The 17,414-nt window shown below is 46.4% G+C and overlaps 2 protein-coding genes across 2 annotated transcripts; one reads left to right on the top strand and one right to left on the bottom strand.

Moving 5' to 3' along the window:
* Positions 1-236: 236 nt before the first annotated feature.
* On the bottom strand, positions 237-7,703 carry ccdc157 (coiled-coil domain containing 157). The gene is given in 13 exon segments (XM_042708157.1): positions 237-1,122; positions 1,742-1,827; positions 2,125-2,276; positions 3,450-3,618; positions 4,805-4,969; positions 5,092-5,261; positions 5,494-5,571; positions 5,766-5,796; positions 5,902-6,580; positions 6,915-6,925; positions 7,118-7,228; positions 7,231-7,285; positions 7,383-7,703. Coding segments are annotated over 13 exon segments (2,244 nt in total). The 5' UTR covers positions 7,631-7,703; the 3' UTR covers positions 237-833.
* A 115-nt stretch (positions 7,704-7,818) lies between these two features.
* Positions 7,819-16,761, top strand: sf3a1 (splicing factor 3a, subunit 1). The gene is made up of 15 exons (XM_031570149.2): positions 7,819-8,061; positions 8,591-8,703; positions 8,808-9,018; positions 9,418-9,675; positions 10,191-10,265; positions 10,369-10,519; positions 10,792-10,988; positions 11,340-11,457; positions 11,670-11,977; positions 12,322-12,576; positions 12,846-13,053; positions 14,101-14,258; positions 14,997-15,098; positions 15,427-15,498; positions 15,705-16,761. Exons 1-15 carry the CDS (start codon positions 8,014-8,016, stop codon positions 15,804-15,806), a joined length of 2,376 nt encoding a protein of 791 aa, XP_031426009.1. The 5' UTR covers positions 7,819-8,013; the 3' UTR covers positions 15,807-16,761.
* Positions 16,762-17,414: the final 653 nt, after the last annotated feature.

The following is a 17,414-nucleotide window of genomic DNA, read 5'->3' as shown; positions in this document are numbered from 1 at the left end:
ACAAATCCCATCCATCCTCAACTCTGCTATTTCAGGCTGTCAACATGATTTCTGACACTCATCCTCCTTGGACTCAGTCTTTCTGGGTATATAGATTATGAATTTGATATATGCTTATGTTTATCAAGGTCTATGTTGGGTATATCGATATCGATTCTGAGTTTGATATAGGCCTATGTTTACAAAGGTCTATGTTGAGTGTTATATAGACAAAGATGGGGTTTGCCTGCTGTCTCTTCTCCCACATGACCACTCAATTTAGTAAAGTATGCTGCTGTGTGTGTGTGTGGATGCCTTGAAAGAATGGATGTATTTCTAATTGTTCCAGATAATTCATTTTTGATTTACAAAGGGACTGCTTTTCATTGTGCAAAATGATCCGATTAAAGGTATTTATTATTAACATCTTTAAAGTTTACAATTACATCCTCCATTATCATGATGGAACAACAGTAAGATAAAAAAAAAAAAAAACATGAACACAGAAACAATACATACACAGAACAAAAACTGACACTGAACAGTAAAGTCCTCCAATCATTCTCTTAGGGCAAGTCAACAGTTGTTGAGGTCATGCTTCTTCATGGACTGGCAACTTTGGATTGTAGTCCAAATCTTCCAAGATAGACAAAAGATTTAGAAGGCCAAAGCCTGTGTGACACTGCACATAAAGTAAACATTTTCTCAGGAGAAAGGACAAATCTGTTCTGAAGACATACAAACACACACACACACATACAGAGAGAGAGAAAAAGAGAAAGAGAGAGGAATCCACAACTCCCATTTCTGCTATGGTTGCAACACATGTGACATAGGATGGGACAGTCGTGATATCACTTCCTCCGGTGTCGGCCGCCTGCGGAGCGGGCTCGAGCGGCCTGGCGGATCTTGGCGTAGGTCTGTGAGGCCTCCGTGGACTCCGGAGGGAGGGAGAGCTGGAGGGTCTGCTGGTGAAGGATGGAGGGAGTAGTGGAGGAGGAGGAGAAGGAGAAGGACGAGAGGGAGGAAGGAGAAGGGAGGCCCCGGGAGAGAGAAGGGGAGGGCTCCCAAGGGCCCATATCCGCTGCAGCAGTGCCCCGATCCTGTGCAGCAACACTCACTTCAGCCAGGCGCCGCTCACCCCTACAGAGAGCCAGAGAGGGGAGGGAGAGTGTCTGGGAGGATCTGAGAATATTTATAGCCACTTAAAAGCTCAATGTACACTTTGGACATACGCAAACAAATGTGTAATGACTGTCAGTTACAGCACTGACTACAGTATAGGTGTGGTGTGTGTCAGTTACAGCACTGACTTTGTGTGTGTCAGTTACAGCACTGACTATATGTATGTGTGTGTGTCAGTTACAGCACTGACTATATGTGTGTGTGTGTGTTACAGCACTGACTATATGTGTGTCAGTTACAGCACTGACTATATGTGTGTCAGTTACAGCACTGACTATATGTGTGGTGTGTGACAGTTACAGCCCTGACTATATGTGTGGTGTGTGTCAGTTACAGCACTGACTATATGTGTGGTGTGTGTCAGTTACAGCACTGACTATATGTGTGGTGTGTGACAGTTACAGCACTGACTATATGTGTGTGTGTGTGTGTGTGTGTGTGTGTGTGTTACAGCACTGACTATATATGTGTGTGTGTGTGTCAGTTACAGCACTGACTATATGTGTGGTGTGTGTCAGGTCAAATGTGTCAGCCGGAGGGTGGCAGTTGTGCTGGGTTTGAGGAGTGCTGCTCTTACTGTGCGCTACGGGCAGCATTAGCTGGATACATCTGCTGCACACGTTTAGACATGTCAGACATACTCTGGTGCTGAGGAGACCATACCTGGATGGACAGAATAAAGAGAGATGACATGTAGTGAGATGACAGGGAAGAAGAAGAGAATAGAGGAATACAAGAGGTGAAGAGGAAGGGGAAAACAGGGAGGTACAAGAATGAAGAAAAGAAGTGATATAGTGAGAGAGGGTAACGAAGATGAGAGTATTGACAGATTCACTTGCAAACAGTCAGTTCCCCTTACATTCACTTCTTTATCCTTTCAGGGTTTTATGCTATAATTACGTGTACGTGACTTTGACTCAGATCATTAAAGAAGGCTGACTCCCTGGCGTTCTTTCTCACCTCGGCAGGCTGGTTGGCAGCTCTGACTCTGCCCCTCTCCCTCAGCTTCTCCAGGCTGCTCCTCAGAGACGTGTTCTCCTGCTCCAGGACTCGGATCCGCAGACAGTTCACCTGCAGCTGCTGCTCCATGTCCCCCAGCACGTCACCTGTACCTGGGGCACACAAGGTTAACAAGAGAAAACAAACAGGAAAAGGGAAAGATGAACATGGTATTATACCGTTGATATGAAAGATACTTATCCTGCTATAGTCAGTGCATAAGGACAATAGGAAAGGACAGTTTTTTAATCTGTGCAGAGGTGTCCTGTGGAGTTTTGCAGGATTGCTCTGGATTTTTCCACACCTTTGGCCGTGTTGTATTTGGTACGGTAAGTCTGTAATGTCCAACCTCTATTGTTCTTTTGCCATTTGAAGCACATCCAATGATTTATTTTTTGTGTAAGTTTTATAGAAAAAAGTGGTTCCTCAAATTTTGATTTATTTGCAGTTAGTGCAGAGAGAGGTGTGGAGTGATGAGACCAAGTGGGGATAGAAGACAGAGGAGAAAGGAAGACACCAGATATCTATTGACTAATAAACTCTCAAACTAATCAATTGACCAACTAACTGAATTACTAGTTAGCCTTATCTCTAGATGGTCAGCTCAGCTGCCTATACCAACTGTCTTACTGTGATCTACCAGGCTGCAGAGTGACTAAGTGATAGTATTTGTTGCTTGGTAACGCTTGACCCCAAAAACTCAGGTTGGAACTATGTCTCGGGGCGGAGAATGAACACACTAAATGGAAAGAAACAAAACACAACCAATCTGGTGTCGTCATACTCAATTAGTTGGTAGCAGAACTGTTGTATAAAAACATTACGACTCACTCGTGTCATATTGCTTAAGAACACAGCCGTGGGGATTGTCGGTAGACAATGTGTGGAAAGGAATACGATCGGTACACCCAGAAGTTTTATTTGTGTTTGTATGAGTGCTTGTGATGTGTAGTATTTTTATTCCTTTACGTTATTTACCGCCTGCGATTACATACACTGACATTGCTCCACCACGAGTGTAATTATTGTTGAACAGCAGCGTTAAACGTGACACAACATTAGAAGTTAGGCAATCGACATTGTCGCTCAAGGACAACTAAAGGTCCAATCATTCATTTATGTTTCTTCCGTAAATACAGATCGTATACCAATCATTACTTAGAATTACTTCCGGGTATACCGATCGTCTACCTTTCCACCCATCGCCTATAACAGGGATATCCTTTACCAACCCCACTCTCACTCATGTTATATGGCTTAAGTGCACAGCCGTGGAAGGTTCTTACTCTGGGGCGCCCCCTGTGCCAGGGGGTTGAGCTCGGGGAAAGCCACCAGCATCCTCTCCCTCCGGGCAGCCTGCTTCAGCTCCTCCCTCAGGCCCCGTGCGGCACTCTCCAGCTCAGCCACTCGAGCTGCCAGACGCCCCCTCTCCTCCTGCAGCTCCACACACTCAGCCTGCCAAGACAGCACACACACACACACACATACACACACACACACACACACACACACACACACACACACACAAAAACATATGAACACACACACACACACCATCACACACACACACACACACCATCACCATCATAAAAACACACACAGAAACACATGAACACACATACATACACACACACGAAAACGAAAGAATTAATTCTGGACTACAGAAGGCAAAGTGCAGTTCCGGCCCCACTCTACATCAACGGGGACTGTGTGGAGAAGGTCCACACCTTCAAATTCCTAGGAGCCAATTTATCAGATGACCTCTCATGGTCTGTCAACACCTCAGAGACAGTAAAAAAGGCACAGCAGCGACTACACTTCCTGAGAGTACTCAGGAAAAACAACCTGGAGTGTAAACTGATGGTGGCCTTCTACCGCACCACTATCGAAAGTGTACTAACCTACTGCATCTCGGCGTGGTACTCCGGTTGCACCGCAGCAGACAAGAGAGCCCTCCAAAGGGTCATCAACACAGCACAAAAAATCACTGGCTGCTCACTGCCCTCCCTGGAATCCATTGCCCGCTCCCGCTACCTTAGCAGGGCCAATAACATCTTAAAAGACTCCTCTCACCCAGGCCACCACCTGTTTACTCTCCTGCCCTCAGGCAGACGGTACAGATCCTTTAGAGCAAGGACCACGCGTCTTAAGAACAGTTTTTTCCCGACAGCCATCAGAACTCTAAATACCGACATGCACTAAACACTAAGCACTTTATTGACTACAAGTCACATACCATCTCGGTCACCTTACACATGTGCATAAACAAAGCTGTATTAATTGATGTATTTATTGAAGTACTTTGGTCTATGCCACCGCACTTTGTTCTACTCTTAATGTATATATATATTTTTTGGGGGGCTGTTCCTACTGTTTTTGGATAGTTGTAGTATTGTTATGTTATATGTTGTTGTTGTGTTATATGTTGTCCCTCGTCACACCAACAGGAGAAGCACTCAAAATTTCGTTGTATAAATACAATGACAATAAAGGCTTTTCTATTCTATTCTATTTCTACACCATTACCATCATACACACACAAGTATATACAGTATATACGTACATAGAAACACAAATATGAATATATGTACTGTATGTATTCATGTGTGTGTGTGTGTGTTTGTGTGTAGGTCTATTTAACCTGTTGCTTTGTGAGTTGTTGACTCAGTGTGTCTCTCTCCTCAGAGATGTGTGAGAGGGTGTGTGTGAGCTCCTCTTTCTCCTCCAGTGTGGTCTGCAGCTCCTCACACTCAGAGACCAGAGAATCCACACGCTCCAGAAGAGCCCTCTGTTTCATCTGCAAAGACTAAACACATACACACACATGCAAACATACACACGAAGTTAAGCGGTGAAAAGATGCAGGGTTATTAGACACATAGCCCCCCCCCCCCACACACACACACACTAAAGACAGTACACCCTAACCTCATGCTGACGAGTTGCACTTTGATACTTGGCGCATTCCTTGTCTAATAGCAAGCGAGTGTTGCTGAGATCCGTCATCAGGTCCCGCCTCCTCTCTTCCACTTGGGTCCATGTCACTTCCTGTGCCTGCAAACGCCTCACTTCCTCTTGTAGAGCATCACTTTCGCCCGCTAGCCAAAGAATAAATCTTTCTTCACCATACCACTTTCGCTTAATTCACAATAACACTGCTACAAAATCTGTTCCTGAGGGTAATGGTATTTGTTGAAAGTGCCCTCTGAAAGTGCCCTCTTTAGTGTGTGTGTGTGTGTGTGTGTGTGTGTGTGTGTGTGTGTGTGTGTGTGTGTGTGTGTGTGTGTGTGTGTGTGTGTGTTTGGGGGGGGGTTATGTCCATAAGCTTACCAAGTGTGTGTAGGGCCTCCCTCTGCAAACTCAGTTCAGCACTCAGCTCTTTGTTCTTGCTCTGCATTAAAACAGCACCTGGAACAGATTGAATGTTTAGAATGAATGTAAAACTACTCTCTGAAGGTCTATAACAGATAGTTGTAACAGGATTCATAACCACTGAATCCTGTCATAACTTTATAATAAGTGTCTTTGAAAACCAATACGACGTCTATCTCTGGGGGGTTCTTGAGGACAAGAAAGGATGTCTAAAATGTTTTCCCCCTCACCTCTCCTCAGTTCCTCCAGCTCCTCCTGTAGCCCCTTCACCTCCTCCTCTCCCTTTCTCCTCTCTTCCCTTTGCCTCCTCTCTTGCTCCTCCTCCTCCCTCTTCCTCACCTCCTCCACCCTCCTCCTCTCCTCCCTCTCTCCCTCCATCCAAGTCTTCAGCTCCCCTCTCTCTTCCTCCGCTGTCTTCAGTTGCTCTCTGAGGGCGTCCAGCGTTGCACTCACCTCCTGGTGGTGTTTCCCCAGGCGCCCCATGTCCCTCTTCTGCTCGGACGCCCACTGGGCCACGTCACAGGCTGACAGCCGGCCGGCCATCGCGGAGTCCTCCGCCACCACCAGGAGGCGCTGTAGGGAGCATGGCAGACCAAGGGTTTCGCAGAGGTTCACCAGTGCAGCACCGGACTCCCTTAGGCTGGCCTGCACGCTGGCACAGGCATCACAAGGTACAAGTGAGGACTCCACCGTTTGGGTGCCCACACTGTGGCAGTCTGCGGAGATGCTGGGAGTGGGTGGGACTCTGTTGGGGGTGGGGCAGGGAGAGCTGGCAGCTGATTGGCTGAGGGTGGAGGGGGAGGTGAGGCGGGGGTATGATTGACAGAGGTGAGAGGAGGAGGAGGATGCTGTGCTGCTGGGTGCTGGTCTGGGTCTGGGCGTGCTGTGGGATGGTCCAGAGAGACAATGTTGGGAGGGAGGCTGGGTGATTGTGCCCCTGCTGTCCTGGAGGGAGGAGGCAGAGAGGCTGCCAGGGATGAGCTTCTCTGCTGGGTTGCCACTGGCTCTGAGTGCCTCTGTGTGCTGGGTTGGGTTTGAGCACATTCTGAAATGGGACGAGGAAACACATCTTCAAAATTGGACACAAACTGTCTGCATAATTAGACAGAATGTATATTCACGTATGTTTTGATTAGTTAGTAAGGTTAAACCATTATATGAATGAACCATACAACTACAATGATTGGTAAAGCAGGTGATGGTAATTATGTACCACAGATTAATGAAGACTCAGTCAGACAATGGTAAAAATATCAGGAGTAAAGTTGTATTCTTTACAAGAGAGAGAGAGCATGGCTTCATATAAAGATTCACCAACTTGTCTCAATTTAAGTATCCTAGGTATGACTGGCCCACATGACACACATGCATAGTCATACATAAACATTGTCTGCTCAGGAACACAGATATCTACTTAACCTTAAACATAAGGGCATAAACCACATATGAATCTAAGAATCATAAGACATTAAGTCTGACATTAAGAACTCCTTCACACGCCATTCATCATTCATTCATAACCCTTTATCTATGGTAGCCTATTGAATATTGAGAGTTGCCAAATCTATAAGCCACATCTTACCTGTCGGGGATACTGTTTTCCAAGCTGCACTAGATTATTCCAGAAGTTTTTAACCGCTGGGCCAATGGACACTGAGGGTTGACATTCTGATTGGTGCCGGAGCATTTCTTTTTACCACCCAAAATGAGGTCGATGTGAGCGCTGAAGCTTTGCAGCAGAAGCATCAGTCTACACCAAGGGAGGGGTAACACTCCATCATTGAATGCAGAAACATGTGATGACAATAGAATATACAGCAGTTATGGCAAAGAAAAACGCTGCCCACCTGTCGATCACCAGTTCCAGCAAAACTATGTGAGTGTGCTGGTTGAATTCTTCTTCCCCCTCAACAAAGTCATATTTCTCCAATAGCAAAACAAGGTCCAGATTACAAGACTGCTTATCTGGGAATTTCCATGAAGAACATCTGACAGGTCCTGTTCGGGAGAAAACGTCTAGAACGGCACCCTGCAGGTCAATTAAATCTCTACGAAGACTGTCAACACAGTCCTGACGGCCCAAAAGATGAGTCATACTTTAAACACTTGAACTTGCATACTTATGAAATGTGAAACGTGAACAGCCAGGTAGCTTGAAGTGTACTATTTTGGCTAGCTGAGTGACATTTCCTATGTTGTCGGTCCGTCCCCATAGCGACCATATATGTAAACCACAAATCCCACAATGCTTTTCAACAGTGTTTCCGGAAGTGAAAACAAAGTACATCCTGGCGGCTCCGAACTCGGATACACGTCGGGTATTTTTGTGAACAGAAATAATTTGAATTTCTAAACCTTAAACGCCACAATAAGCGTGGATGATAAATCTGTCTTGGGGAGCTAAATAGCAGCAACAAATTGTTGCATTTCGGATCATTATCGAGTTAGAGGGAGAGCTGTGAACTCTGTGCCTCAATCATGCCGCCTGGGCCTGTACAAATCGTCCTGCCGGAGCCCAACAATAAGGTGAACACACTAGCACGTTAATCGTCAATGCACTGTTGAAAATAGTTGTCTGCAAGAATGTTTTTGGTAATTCGCTGAAAACATTTGACCAGAACTTATCTGACCACATGTTTAGCATTGAAATAGTCAGTAAATGTCAATCAGTCCTTTTTATCGGTAACTTTGCTAGCTAAAGTTAGCTACCCATACATGTGAATGTTTGAAAGGGAACGCGGAGACAGTAAGGAGTTAGCCATCTTGTATGAATGTTTTTGTTTTCTTTATAATATATTTTCTTTGACAAACTTAACTACGGTAGCACAGTTACTTTCATTTGATTTGAAAATTATTATATTTGTAAAATGCGTACATACACCTGAATTGAGTTGTGGAGGTGTGTTGTACTACACCAGTAAAAAAGTTCTGCCAAGATGAATCGTCATTCTTTATAAAGATTCTAGATACTAGTTGTAAAAATGTATTGGTTTTATAAGTGAGTTGCTAGTGGCGATGTCTGATTGAGATGCTAAAATTTGAATTTGAACCTAAGCCAGAAGAAGTCACTAAAGATGAAACTCCAGCAACGAAGCCCATCGTCGGGATCATCTACCCACCTCCCGAGGTCCGAAACATCGTTGACAAGACAGCGAGTTTCGTAGCCAGGTCTGTTGACGATCCTGACGAAATTTCTCTAAAGTCTATTTGATGGCAATGCGTAATATACGATTTTGACGTTGCTAATGATATCCACTTCGTTCACATTGCAGGAATGGACCGGAGTTTGAGGCCAGGATCCGTCAGAACGAGATAAACAACCCCAAGTTCAACTTCCTGAACCCCAATGATCCTTACCATGCCTACTATCGTCACAAGGTCAACGAGTTCAAGGAGGGCAAGGCCCTGGAACCCTCTGCAGCGGTGCCCAAAGTCATGCAGCAGCAGGCGTTGCAACAGTCATCCCAGCAGCTGCCACAAAAGGTCAGCCTTCCAAAGGGAACACACACCCAGTCATTGACTCTGTAGCGGGATGATGTCAAAGAAAATAGTGTTTGTGTCTACTTGTCAGATTTGATGACCTCTGGTGCTTTACTGGTGGGAATCGCTATGTAGTGTCAATACGTTTCACCTGACACACCATAAATCTGCAAATATGGCACAGTTTTTATACGTTTTGTCCATACAGTATGTGTGCTGGCTGCAATTGTATAATCACACCCCACAGTCAACATAAGTTACACCTGTCTAAATGGCTGAGTTGGCACACTCTGATGGTCTTTCTCTAGGCATCCTTGAACTCTTAACTTCTTGTCAGAAAGATGTTGCGAGGTTGGATGGGATCTAGCCAGAGGTTGTCCTGACATCATCTTCCCTCTGCAGGTCCAGGCACAGGTCATCCAAGAGACTGTGGTTCCCAAGGAGCCGCCTCCAGAGTTTGAATTTATCGCCGACCCCCCGTCCATTTCGGCCTTTGACCTGGATGTGGTGAAGCTGACGGCCCAGTTTGTGGCGAGGAACGGGCGGCAGTTTCTCACGCAGCTCATGCAGAAGGAGCAGAGGAACTACCAGTTTGACTTCCTGCGGCCCCAGCACAGCCTCTTCAACTATTTCACCAAGCTTGTGGAGCAGTACACCAAGGTACAGCACTGCGACCAGCCGGGAAACTATACGCTTAGAAGCTAGCCTGGCATGTGAAACCATACACTCAGAAGCTAGCCCGGCATGTGAAACCATACACTCAGAAGCTAGCCCGGCATGTGAAACCATACACTCAGAAGCTAGCCCGGCATGTGAAACCATACTCTTAGAAGCTAGCCTGGCATGTGAAACCATACACTCAGAAGCTAGCCCGGCATGTGAAACCATATACTTAGAAGCTAGCCCAGCATGTGAAACCATACTCTTAGAAGCTAGCCCGGCATGTGAAACCATACACTTAGAAGCTAGCCTAGCATGTGAAGTGATATATATCTGCATTAGGAGAGTCACATTTTACGGTTACCCAGAGTCAGTGTATATGTGTCTTTGTATGCAGGTAGTGTGATTTTCATGCCAGAATCTCATTGTAGGTCGTATCTGCTCCACCCTTGGATACAAAATATAAAATATATTCCTACTTTTAAAGTCCTATTTCACTTTGTGTTGTGTTTTAGGTTTTGATACCACCTAAAGGTCTCCTGATAAAGCTAAAGAAAGAAGCAGAGAACCCCAGAGATGTTATGGACCAGGTAAGACCTTCGACAGAGCTTTTAAAATAACAATCTCTAATAATAATTGTGACGAGGACAAAAATGAACTAACGAACGGACACTTTAATGTTGGTTTTGTCAGGTACGCTACCGTGTTGAGTGGGCCAAGTTCCAGGAACGAGAGAGGAAGAAAGAGGAGGAGGAGCGAGAGAAGGAGCGTGTGGCGTACGCTCAGATCGACTGGCATGACTTTGTGGTTGTGGAGACCGTGGACTTCCAGCCCAACGAGCAAGGTGAAGTCTCAGTACCCTTGGTGGGCATTTGGCCTCGCAGTTTTGATTACTTTCTCGATAATTTCATAGATGGATAATTTGTTGAATGGTGAAATACAATAAGTCAGCATATACATACACCTAGTACTACTGCAGTTATACATTTACACATTTTTGTGACTTAAGAAATAATAACCTGGACATCCCAAGGTGCACTGCAGGGCTGCTAGACGCCAAGAGCGAGAAATGAAACAAGCCCTAAAACTGTGACAACTTCCTGTCTCTCCCCACAGGTAACTTCCCCCCGCCCACCACTCCTGAGGAGCTGGGTGCGCGCCTCCTGATCCAAGAGCGCTACGAGAAGTACGGCGAGAGTGAGGAGGTGGAGATGGAGGTGGAGAGCGAGGATGATGACGATGAGCGGGAGGATCGGGAGGAAGGTCACTCCGCTCAGCCTGATCAGGACACTCAGCTGCAGGACATGGACGAGGTGAGCTGAGCTCATGGCCCCAGACATTCACAGCAGGTCTGGTGTTGATCGCTGAAAACCCTGTGTAAATGGAGCCTTCAGCACTAGTGTGGGGATCGAGTCTGAACTAAGCAAAGTGAAGGACATTCAGAAGTTAGACTAGGCCTCCAACTGCCCCTCACAGCAAGACAAGGAGACGAGAAATGCCATTAAAGAGTCTGAGCTATATTGACACCTTTCAAGACGAGCACAAAATGACACTATTTTCAGGATCTAGGACAATTCTAATGGTTATTTTATTTTGCACGAATAGGGACATTTCTGCATATTGAGATGTATGATGTAATGACTGTGAATTTGTCATGATGGCAGGGATCGGATGACGATGAGGATGGTATGAAGGCTCCACTGCCTCCAGACAACCCGATGCCCCCCCCACTGCCCCCGACCCCAGACCAGGTCATCATCCGCAAGGACTACGATCCCAAGGGTGAGCGGTCACACTCATTACCATGACAACAGCACAAGTTCATTCATCATGGTGGCAAAATCTAACCTGTCTTATTGTCTCTCCCTTATTCTCTCCCTTATTCCACACCTCCCTCTCTCCTTCTTTTCTTCATCCTGCTGTTTATTATACTATCCACTCTACTCTTTATTTTTCTCTCTCTCTTTCTGTCTCTCTCTCTCATACACCCACAGCCTCTAAGCCCCAGCCGTCTGTGGTGGCCCCAGATGAGTACCTCATCTCCCCCATCACGGGCGAGAAGATCCAGGCCAGTAAGATGCAGGAGCACATGCGCATCGGCCTGCTGGACCCACGCTGGCTGGAGCAGCGCGACCGCAGCCTGCGCGAGCGGCAGGTGGAGGACGAGGTGTACGCGCCCGGCCTCGACATCGAGAGCAGCCTGAAGCAGCTGGCCGAGAGGCGTACCGACATCTTCGGTGTGGAGGAGACGGCCATCGGAAAGAAGATCGGTGAGGAGGAGATCCAGAAACCAGAGGAGAAGGTGAGAGGGAGTGGGTTAGGTTGGGGGAGGGAGGGGGGGCAAGTCATAATGTTTATTGTTCAGTGTCCTTTAGAATTTGTGTTCCATTGCTATCCCATTGTTTTTCGTTTAAACTCTCCGACATTGTCAACCTTCTTTCTGTATATCTTCATCTCTTTACTCTCACTCAATCCCATCCCGTTCTCTCTCTCTTTTTTTTTTTTTTTTTTTTAATGGCATCACTTTTTTCTGTTCTCATCTCTCTCTCTCTCTCTCTCTCTCTCTCTGCCCTCCTCCCGCTGTTGTTCCCCTGTTTCCGTGTTCCCTCCGTGTCCTTACCTGGTTCTCCCCCCCCCCCTCCCCAGGTCACGTGGGACGGCCACTCTGGCAGCATGGCGCGCACACAGCAGGCGGCCCAGGCCAACATCACGCTGCAGGAGCAGATCGAGGCCATCCACAAGGCCAAGGGCCTGGTGCAGGAGGACGACCACAAGGAGAAGATCGGCCCCAGCAAGCCCAGCGAGGCCCTGCTGCACAACCCCCTGACCCACCCTGGCATGCCCAAGCTCACGCAGCCAATGAACCCTCAAAGGGGCCAGCCCTCCGTCAACAGGATGAATGTATGTACACAACTCAGGGACGGGGGTGGTTATCTGTACGTGTGTGTGTGTGTGTGTGTGTGTGTGTGTGTGTGTGTGTGTGTCTCTCTCTGTCTCTGTCTCTGTCTCTGTCTCTGTCTCTGTCTCTGTCTCTGTCTCTAACAGTGTTCTTGTTGGGATAGGTTAATCTTAGTAAAGTACCTAGTCTGCATTGTTAGTCAACAAGTTTACCAAACTGTGTAGAGTGTAATGGAGTTAAACAAACTGAACAATGCGTGTCTCCTGATCAGGTGGGTCAGCAGGTGCGCACCACCCTGCTGTCGGCGGTGCCCGTGCTCCCGCGGCCCCCCATGGCCCCCGTGGTCCGTCTGGCCCCAGGGCAGGTGCTGACGCCCATGCCACCCATGCTGCACACGCCCCGCATCAACGTGGTGCCCATGCCACCCTCCGGACCCCACCTCATGACCCCCAGGCCCCCGCCCATGGTGGTGCCCACATGTGAGCTCCACACACACACACACACACACACGCGCACAGACACACGCACGCGCACGCGCACACACACACACACACAGACACACAGACACACAGACACACAGACACACAGACACACAGACACACAGACACACAGACACACAGACACACAGACACACAGACAGACAGACAGACAGACAGACACACACAGACGGCGTATGCGTAATCACATACACACACAATACACACGCATGTTACAACCCAGCTCGTGAGCCACAACAAAAAGTGGAGACTGACACCAAGTTTTTACAAAAATAAAGGTTTTATTTCAATAAATAAATAATTAAGTTAACCTAAAATCTCGGGGATGGTTATCAAGGTCGGCACAAAGGAGACTCAGGTGTGGCCCATTAAGACGAGTAAGCCCAAGGCCAGTTGGGGGTTGCAGCGAGGCGTAATTCAGAGTCAGAGGCATACATGTCTGTACTCAATACTCAGATATACAACATGCCAGAACACACAGGAACCTACCTGCTCACAGAGGCTTCACACGTTATAGATCAATATGCTCTCTGACACACAAACAAGAGTCTGTCCCATTTGAAATGCATGCTAGACACAACAACATGTACACAGCACAACACCCTTACACACACTGATCAGGTGAAGACTAAACACTCGCACCACCATTCTTGCTCATATGTTCACACACTTCTAACGTGTTGAGGCAGGACAGAGGTGAGCCACGGCATTCCATCGAACAACAGAGGGTAATGACGGTGATGAAAGAATCCCGTGTGCCTGACTGGGCTGGTGCAAGATCAATGGCTTAATTTCACCCCAAATCCAGACATGCAGTACTGGGAATGTCCACCAGATGGTGCTGTAAACGTTGCTTACGTGGTGGGATTTTGACATCCCTTTGTGACAGTGCTACACACAGGTTTTCAACCAGATCTATCCACAGATGTGCAACTAGAGGCGTTAATCTCTCTGTGGATGATTGTTTTTTGTTTTGTTAAAGTTTGTTTCTGTTAAATAACTTGCTGCTCCTCCTCCTCTCCTCCCCAGCTTTTGTCCCTGCTCCTCCCGTGCCCCAACCCCCCAGCTCATCCAACCCCATGCCTCCCGCCCACCCACCCCCTCCTCACGACGACGAGCCCATGAGCAAGAAGATGAAGACCGAGGACAACCTCATACCAGAGGAAGAGTACCTGCGCAGGAACAAGGTACACACACACACACACACACAGACACAGACACACACACACACACACACACACACACACGCACTAACCTACCCTCTCTCTCACACACCCAGAATAGAAATTACAGAGATGCAAACACACACAATCTCATCACACAATAAGCATCATATCGGTACCGACATGGGAACAATGTACACACTCACTCTGTGTATATATACACACACACTCACTGTATACACACACACTCACTCTCTGTATACACACACACACACACACACACACACACACTCACTCACTCTCTGTATACACACACACACACACACACACACACACTCTGTATATACACACACACAGCAGAATTACAAAAATGCAAACAATGTGACACATTTTATCCACACTTATCAACAGCACAGGCCTTCACACTCACATCATTAATATACACACATAGTTTGTGTTTCTTATACACTCATGGCAAAGGCGTAGATATGCATACACACACACACACATACCATCATCGTTCTACATACTTTTCTTCATATTAGAAGAGGGCTATACACACACACACACAGCCCACAGTAATGTCCATATGGGTGTGTTTGGTTCTCTCTCTGCCACTGATTAAGTTTCAGTGCAACAGGTTGTACTGGCACGACTGTATCGCAACAATGGTGAAACAGAGGATGGTTTTGAGTGGTGAGTGTACATGAACAAAATCTAACTCTCTTCTTCGCTCTTTCTCTCTGTCTCTCCTTTTTTCAGGGTCCTGTTACTGTCAAAGTTCAGGTACCAAACATGCAGGACAAGACCGAATGGAAGCTGAGCGGACAGATTCTCAGCTTTACTGTGCCCCTCACAGACCAGGTAAAGCATGTGCACGCAAGAAAACACACACACACACACACACACACACACACACACACACACACACACACACACACACACGGGCCACCTGGAGATCACACACTCACAGAAATTAGCACTCAGCATTCCTACATTCTGATTTGTATTGCCTCTCTCTGAGACACACACACACACACACACACACACACACTCAACACACACACACACACACACAACACAAACACACACTGTCTGAAGAGTCTGTTTTATCCTAAACGTCTCTACTTCTTCCTCTTCTGATGTGGTCTGGTGGTGGTCTTGACTTACTTTCATGTGTTTAACCCCCCAGGTGTCCGTCATCAAGGTTAAGATCCACGAGGCCACGGGGATGCCTGCAGGCAAACAGAAGCTCCAGTATGAGGTAACGTCTCCCACCGCCGCACTGGTACACCATCTACCACAGGCCAAATGGCTGCAATAAAACAGTAATAGCCATGTGATGACAATAAGTACCATGTTGTTTTCTATATATCTGTCTTCCGTTCGTGTGTGGTCTCTCTCTCTCTCTCTCTCTCTCTCCATTTCCTCCTCTACGTGCCTCTAACAGATTGTGTCGTCTTCTCTCAGGGTATCTTCATTAAAGACTCCAACTCTGTGGCTTACTATAACATGAGCAACGGCTCCATCATCCACCTGGCCCTCAAGGAGAGAGGAGGCAGGAAGAAATGAGCTGGGCCATACTTCCGGAACCCTTCGGAACCTTCCACAGTGTTCCGGAGCCATCCACAAGGATCAGCAGCCATGAGGATTGTTGTTGCTATAGTGAAAAAGGGAGCGTTTGCCCTTATTCCGTCACCTTCATTTACCTTAATTTAGTTGTTTACTCGCCTGGATTCCTCTTAATCTGTAGACCTTGTGGCACAAATTATTATTCTGTCAGATTGTTTCAAGGATGTAAAGCACCATTTTGAAACTCTGACCTGTCATGAAGTGTTAAGTGGACTTTTTTTTCGTTTTTAAAAGCTTTGGTTTCTAGGATTGGAATAGTTATATTATTACATTATTACATGATGTTATTACGATTTGCTTTCAGTCTGTGATTATTTGACAACAAATTCCATCTGTAATTCTGACATAATCCACAAGTATGGTTTCTAGTAATTGAAATATGCCAACCTCTTTGGCAAAGTCTTAGTTGGTCCCATCTGTGCACAGAACTGCATGTTAAATTTGCCATTGGGTTTGGGATCTGTAGGTGACCATAGTCAAGCTAATGCAGTCACACCATTGAGGTGAAGAAAGTCCTCTTAACCCCCAGGCCAGCCCAAGCAACATCATGTAAATATACAGCAGAAGAGTTTATTCGTTCTACACACAGTGATCAGCAATCATTATCAGTATGGCCGAAACGAGAGCATACCGTACATGAGTTGCACTGATTTGGTCCAGTTGTTTGGTTGTGGTTCCCTAGGTGATATTATAAACATTAGTGCCACTACACGGCAGTCTTTGCAATGTCCATGTTGTTCAGCAGGATTGGTCGATCAGTTCTTGGATAACCATTAAAAACAAATCAGAAAAAAAGCCCGTTTGTCAGTTTTGTTTTCGTGGTTACATCATTACAACATTATTAGCATCTGAAGCATTTTTTAAAGACATTATTTTAGACAGAAGCAGCATTTTATTGCGATGTGCTCCTACATATCTTTTACAAGTTAACAAGTGGATTATATTTGCAGCTAATACTGTTATTCATATTATTTTCGTTATATGGATGTTTAATCAAACTCCGCCACAATGGTTACAATAGGTCAACATACGGATAAGTGTGTCAAACAGAATACGGAGGGCATTATAGAAAACAAGTTTCAAAACAGCAGTATGATGCATGCAGTGCTATATATATAGGGGTAGAGCTCTACATGTCGTGCTATACAGAAAGGAGCAGTGCCCTACATGCCGTGCTATACAGAAAGGAGTAGTGCCCTACATGCCGTGCTATACAGAAAGGGCTAGAGCTCCTTTTCTTGGCTTTATTTGGAAGTCCAAGCACATCATGTGGCACTTGGAATTGACTGTGAGACCGTCTCTAAATACAGGTTGCCCTGGGACGCAGACAGGCAGGCTGGTGAGGACAAATGGCCATCTTGGCGGAGTACCCAACACCAGGGCTCCATCAGACAACACTCTTCCTCTGCACAAGTTGAGCTTGCTTCAGGATGCTCTTCGCTGCACTCTAGACTTCCTTTCCCCATCAAAAATGACAGCATAACCACGCATGGTTGTGGTAACAGGTGGCAATCATCTCTCTGGGTGCCCCGCCTGACAACCGAAGTA

Source organism: Clupea harengus, chromosome 7, assembly GCF_900700415.2.
Source record: "Clupea harengus chromosome 7, Ch_v2.0.2, whole genome shotgun sequence".
NCBI lineage: Eukaryota > Metazoa > Chordata > Actinopteri > Clupeiformes > Clupeidae > Clupea > Clupea harengus.
This window is presented reverse-complemented; position numbering and strand designations above follow the sequence as displayed.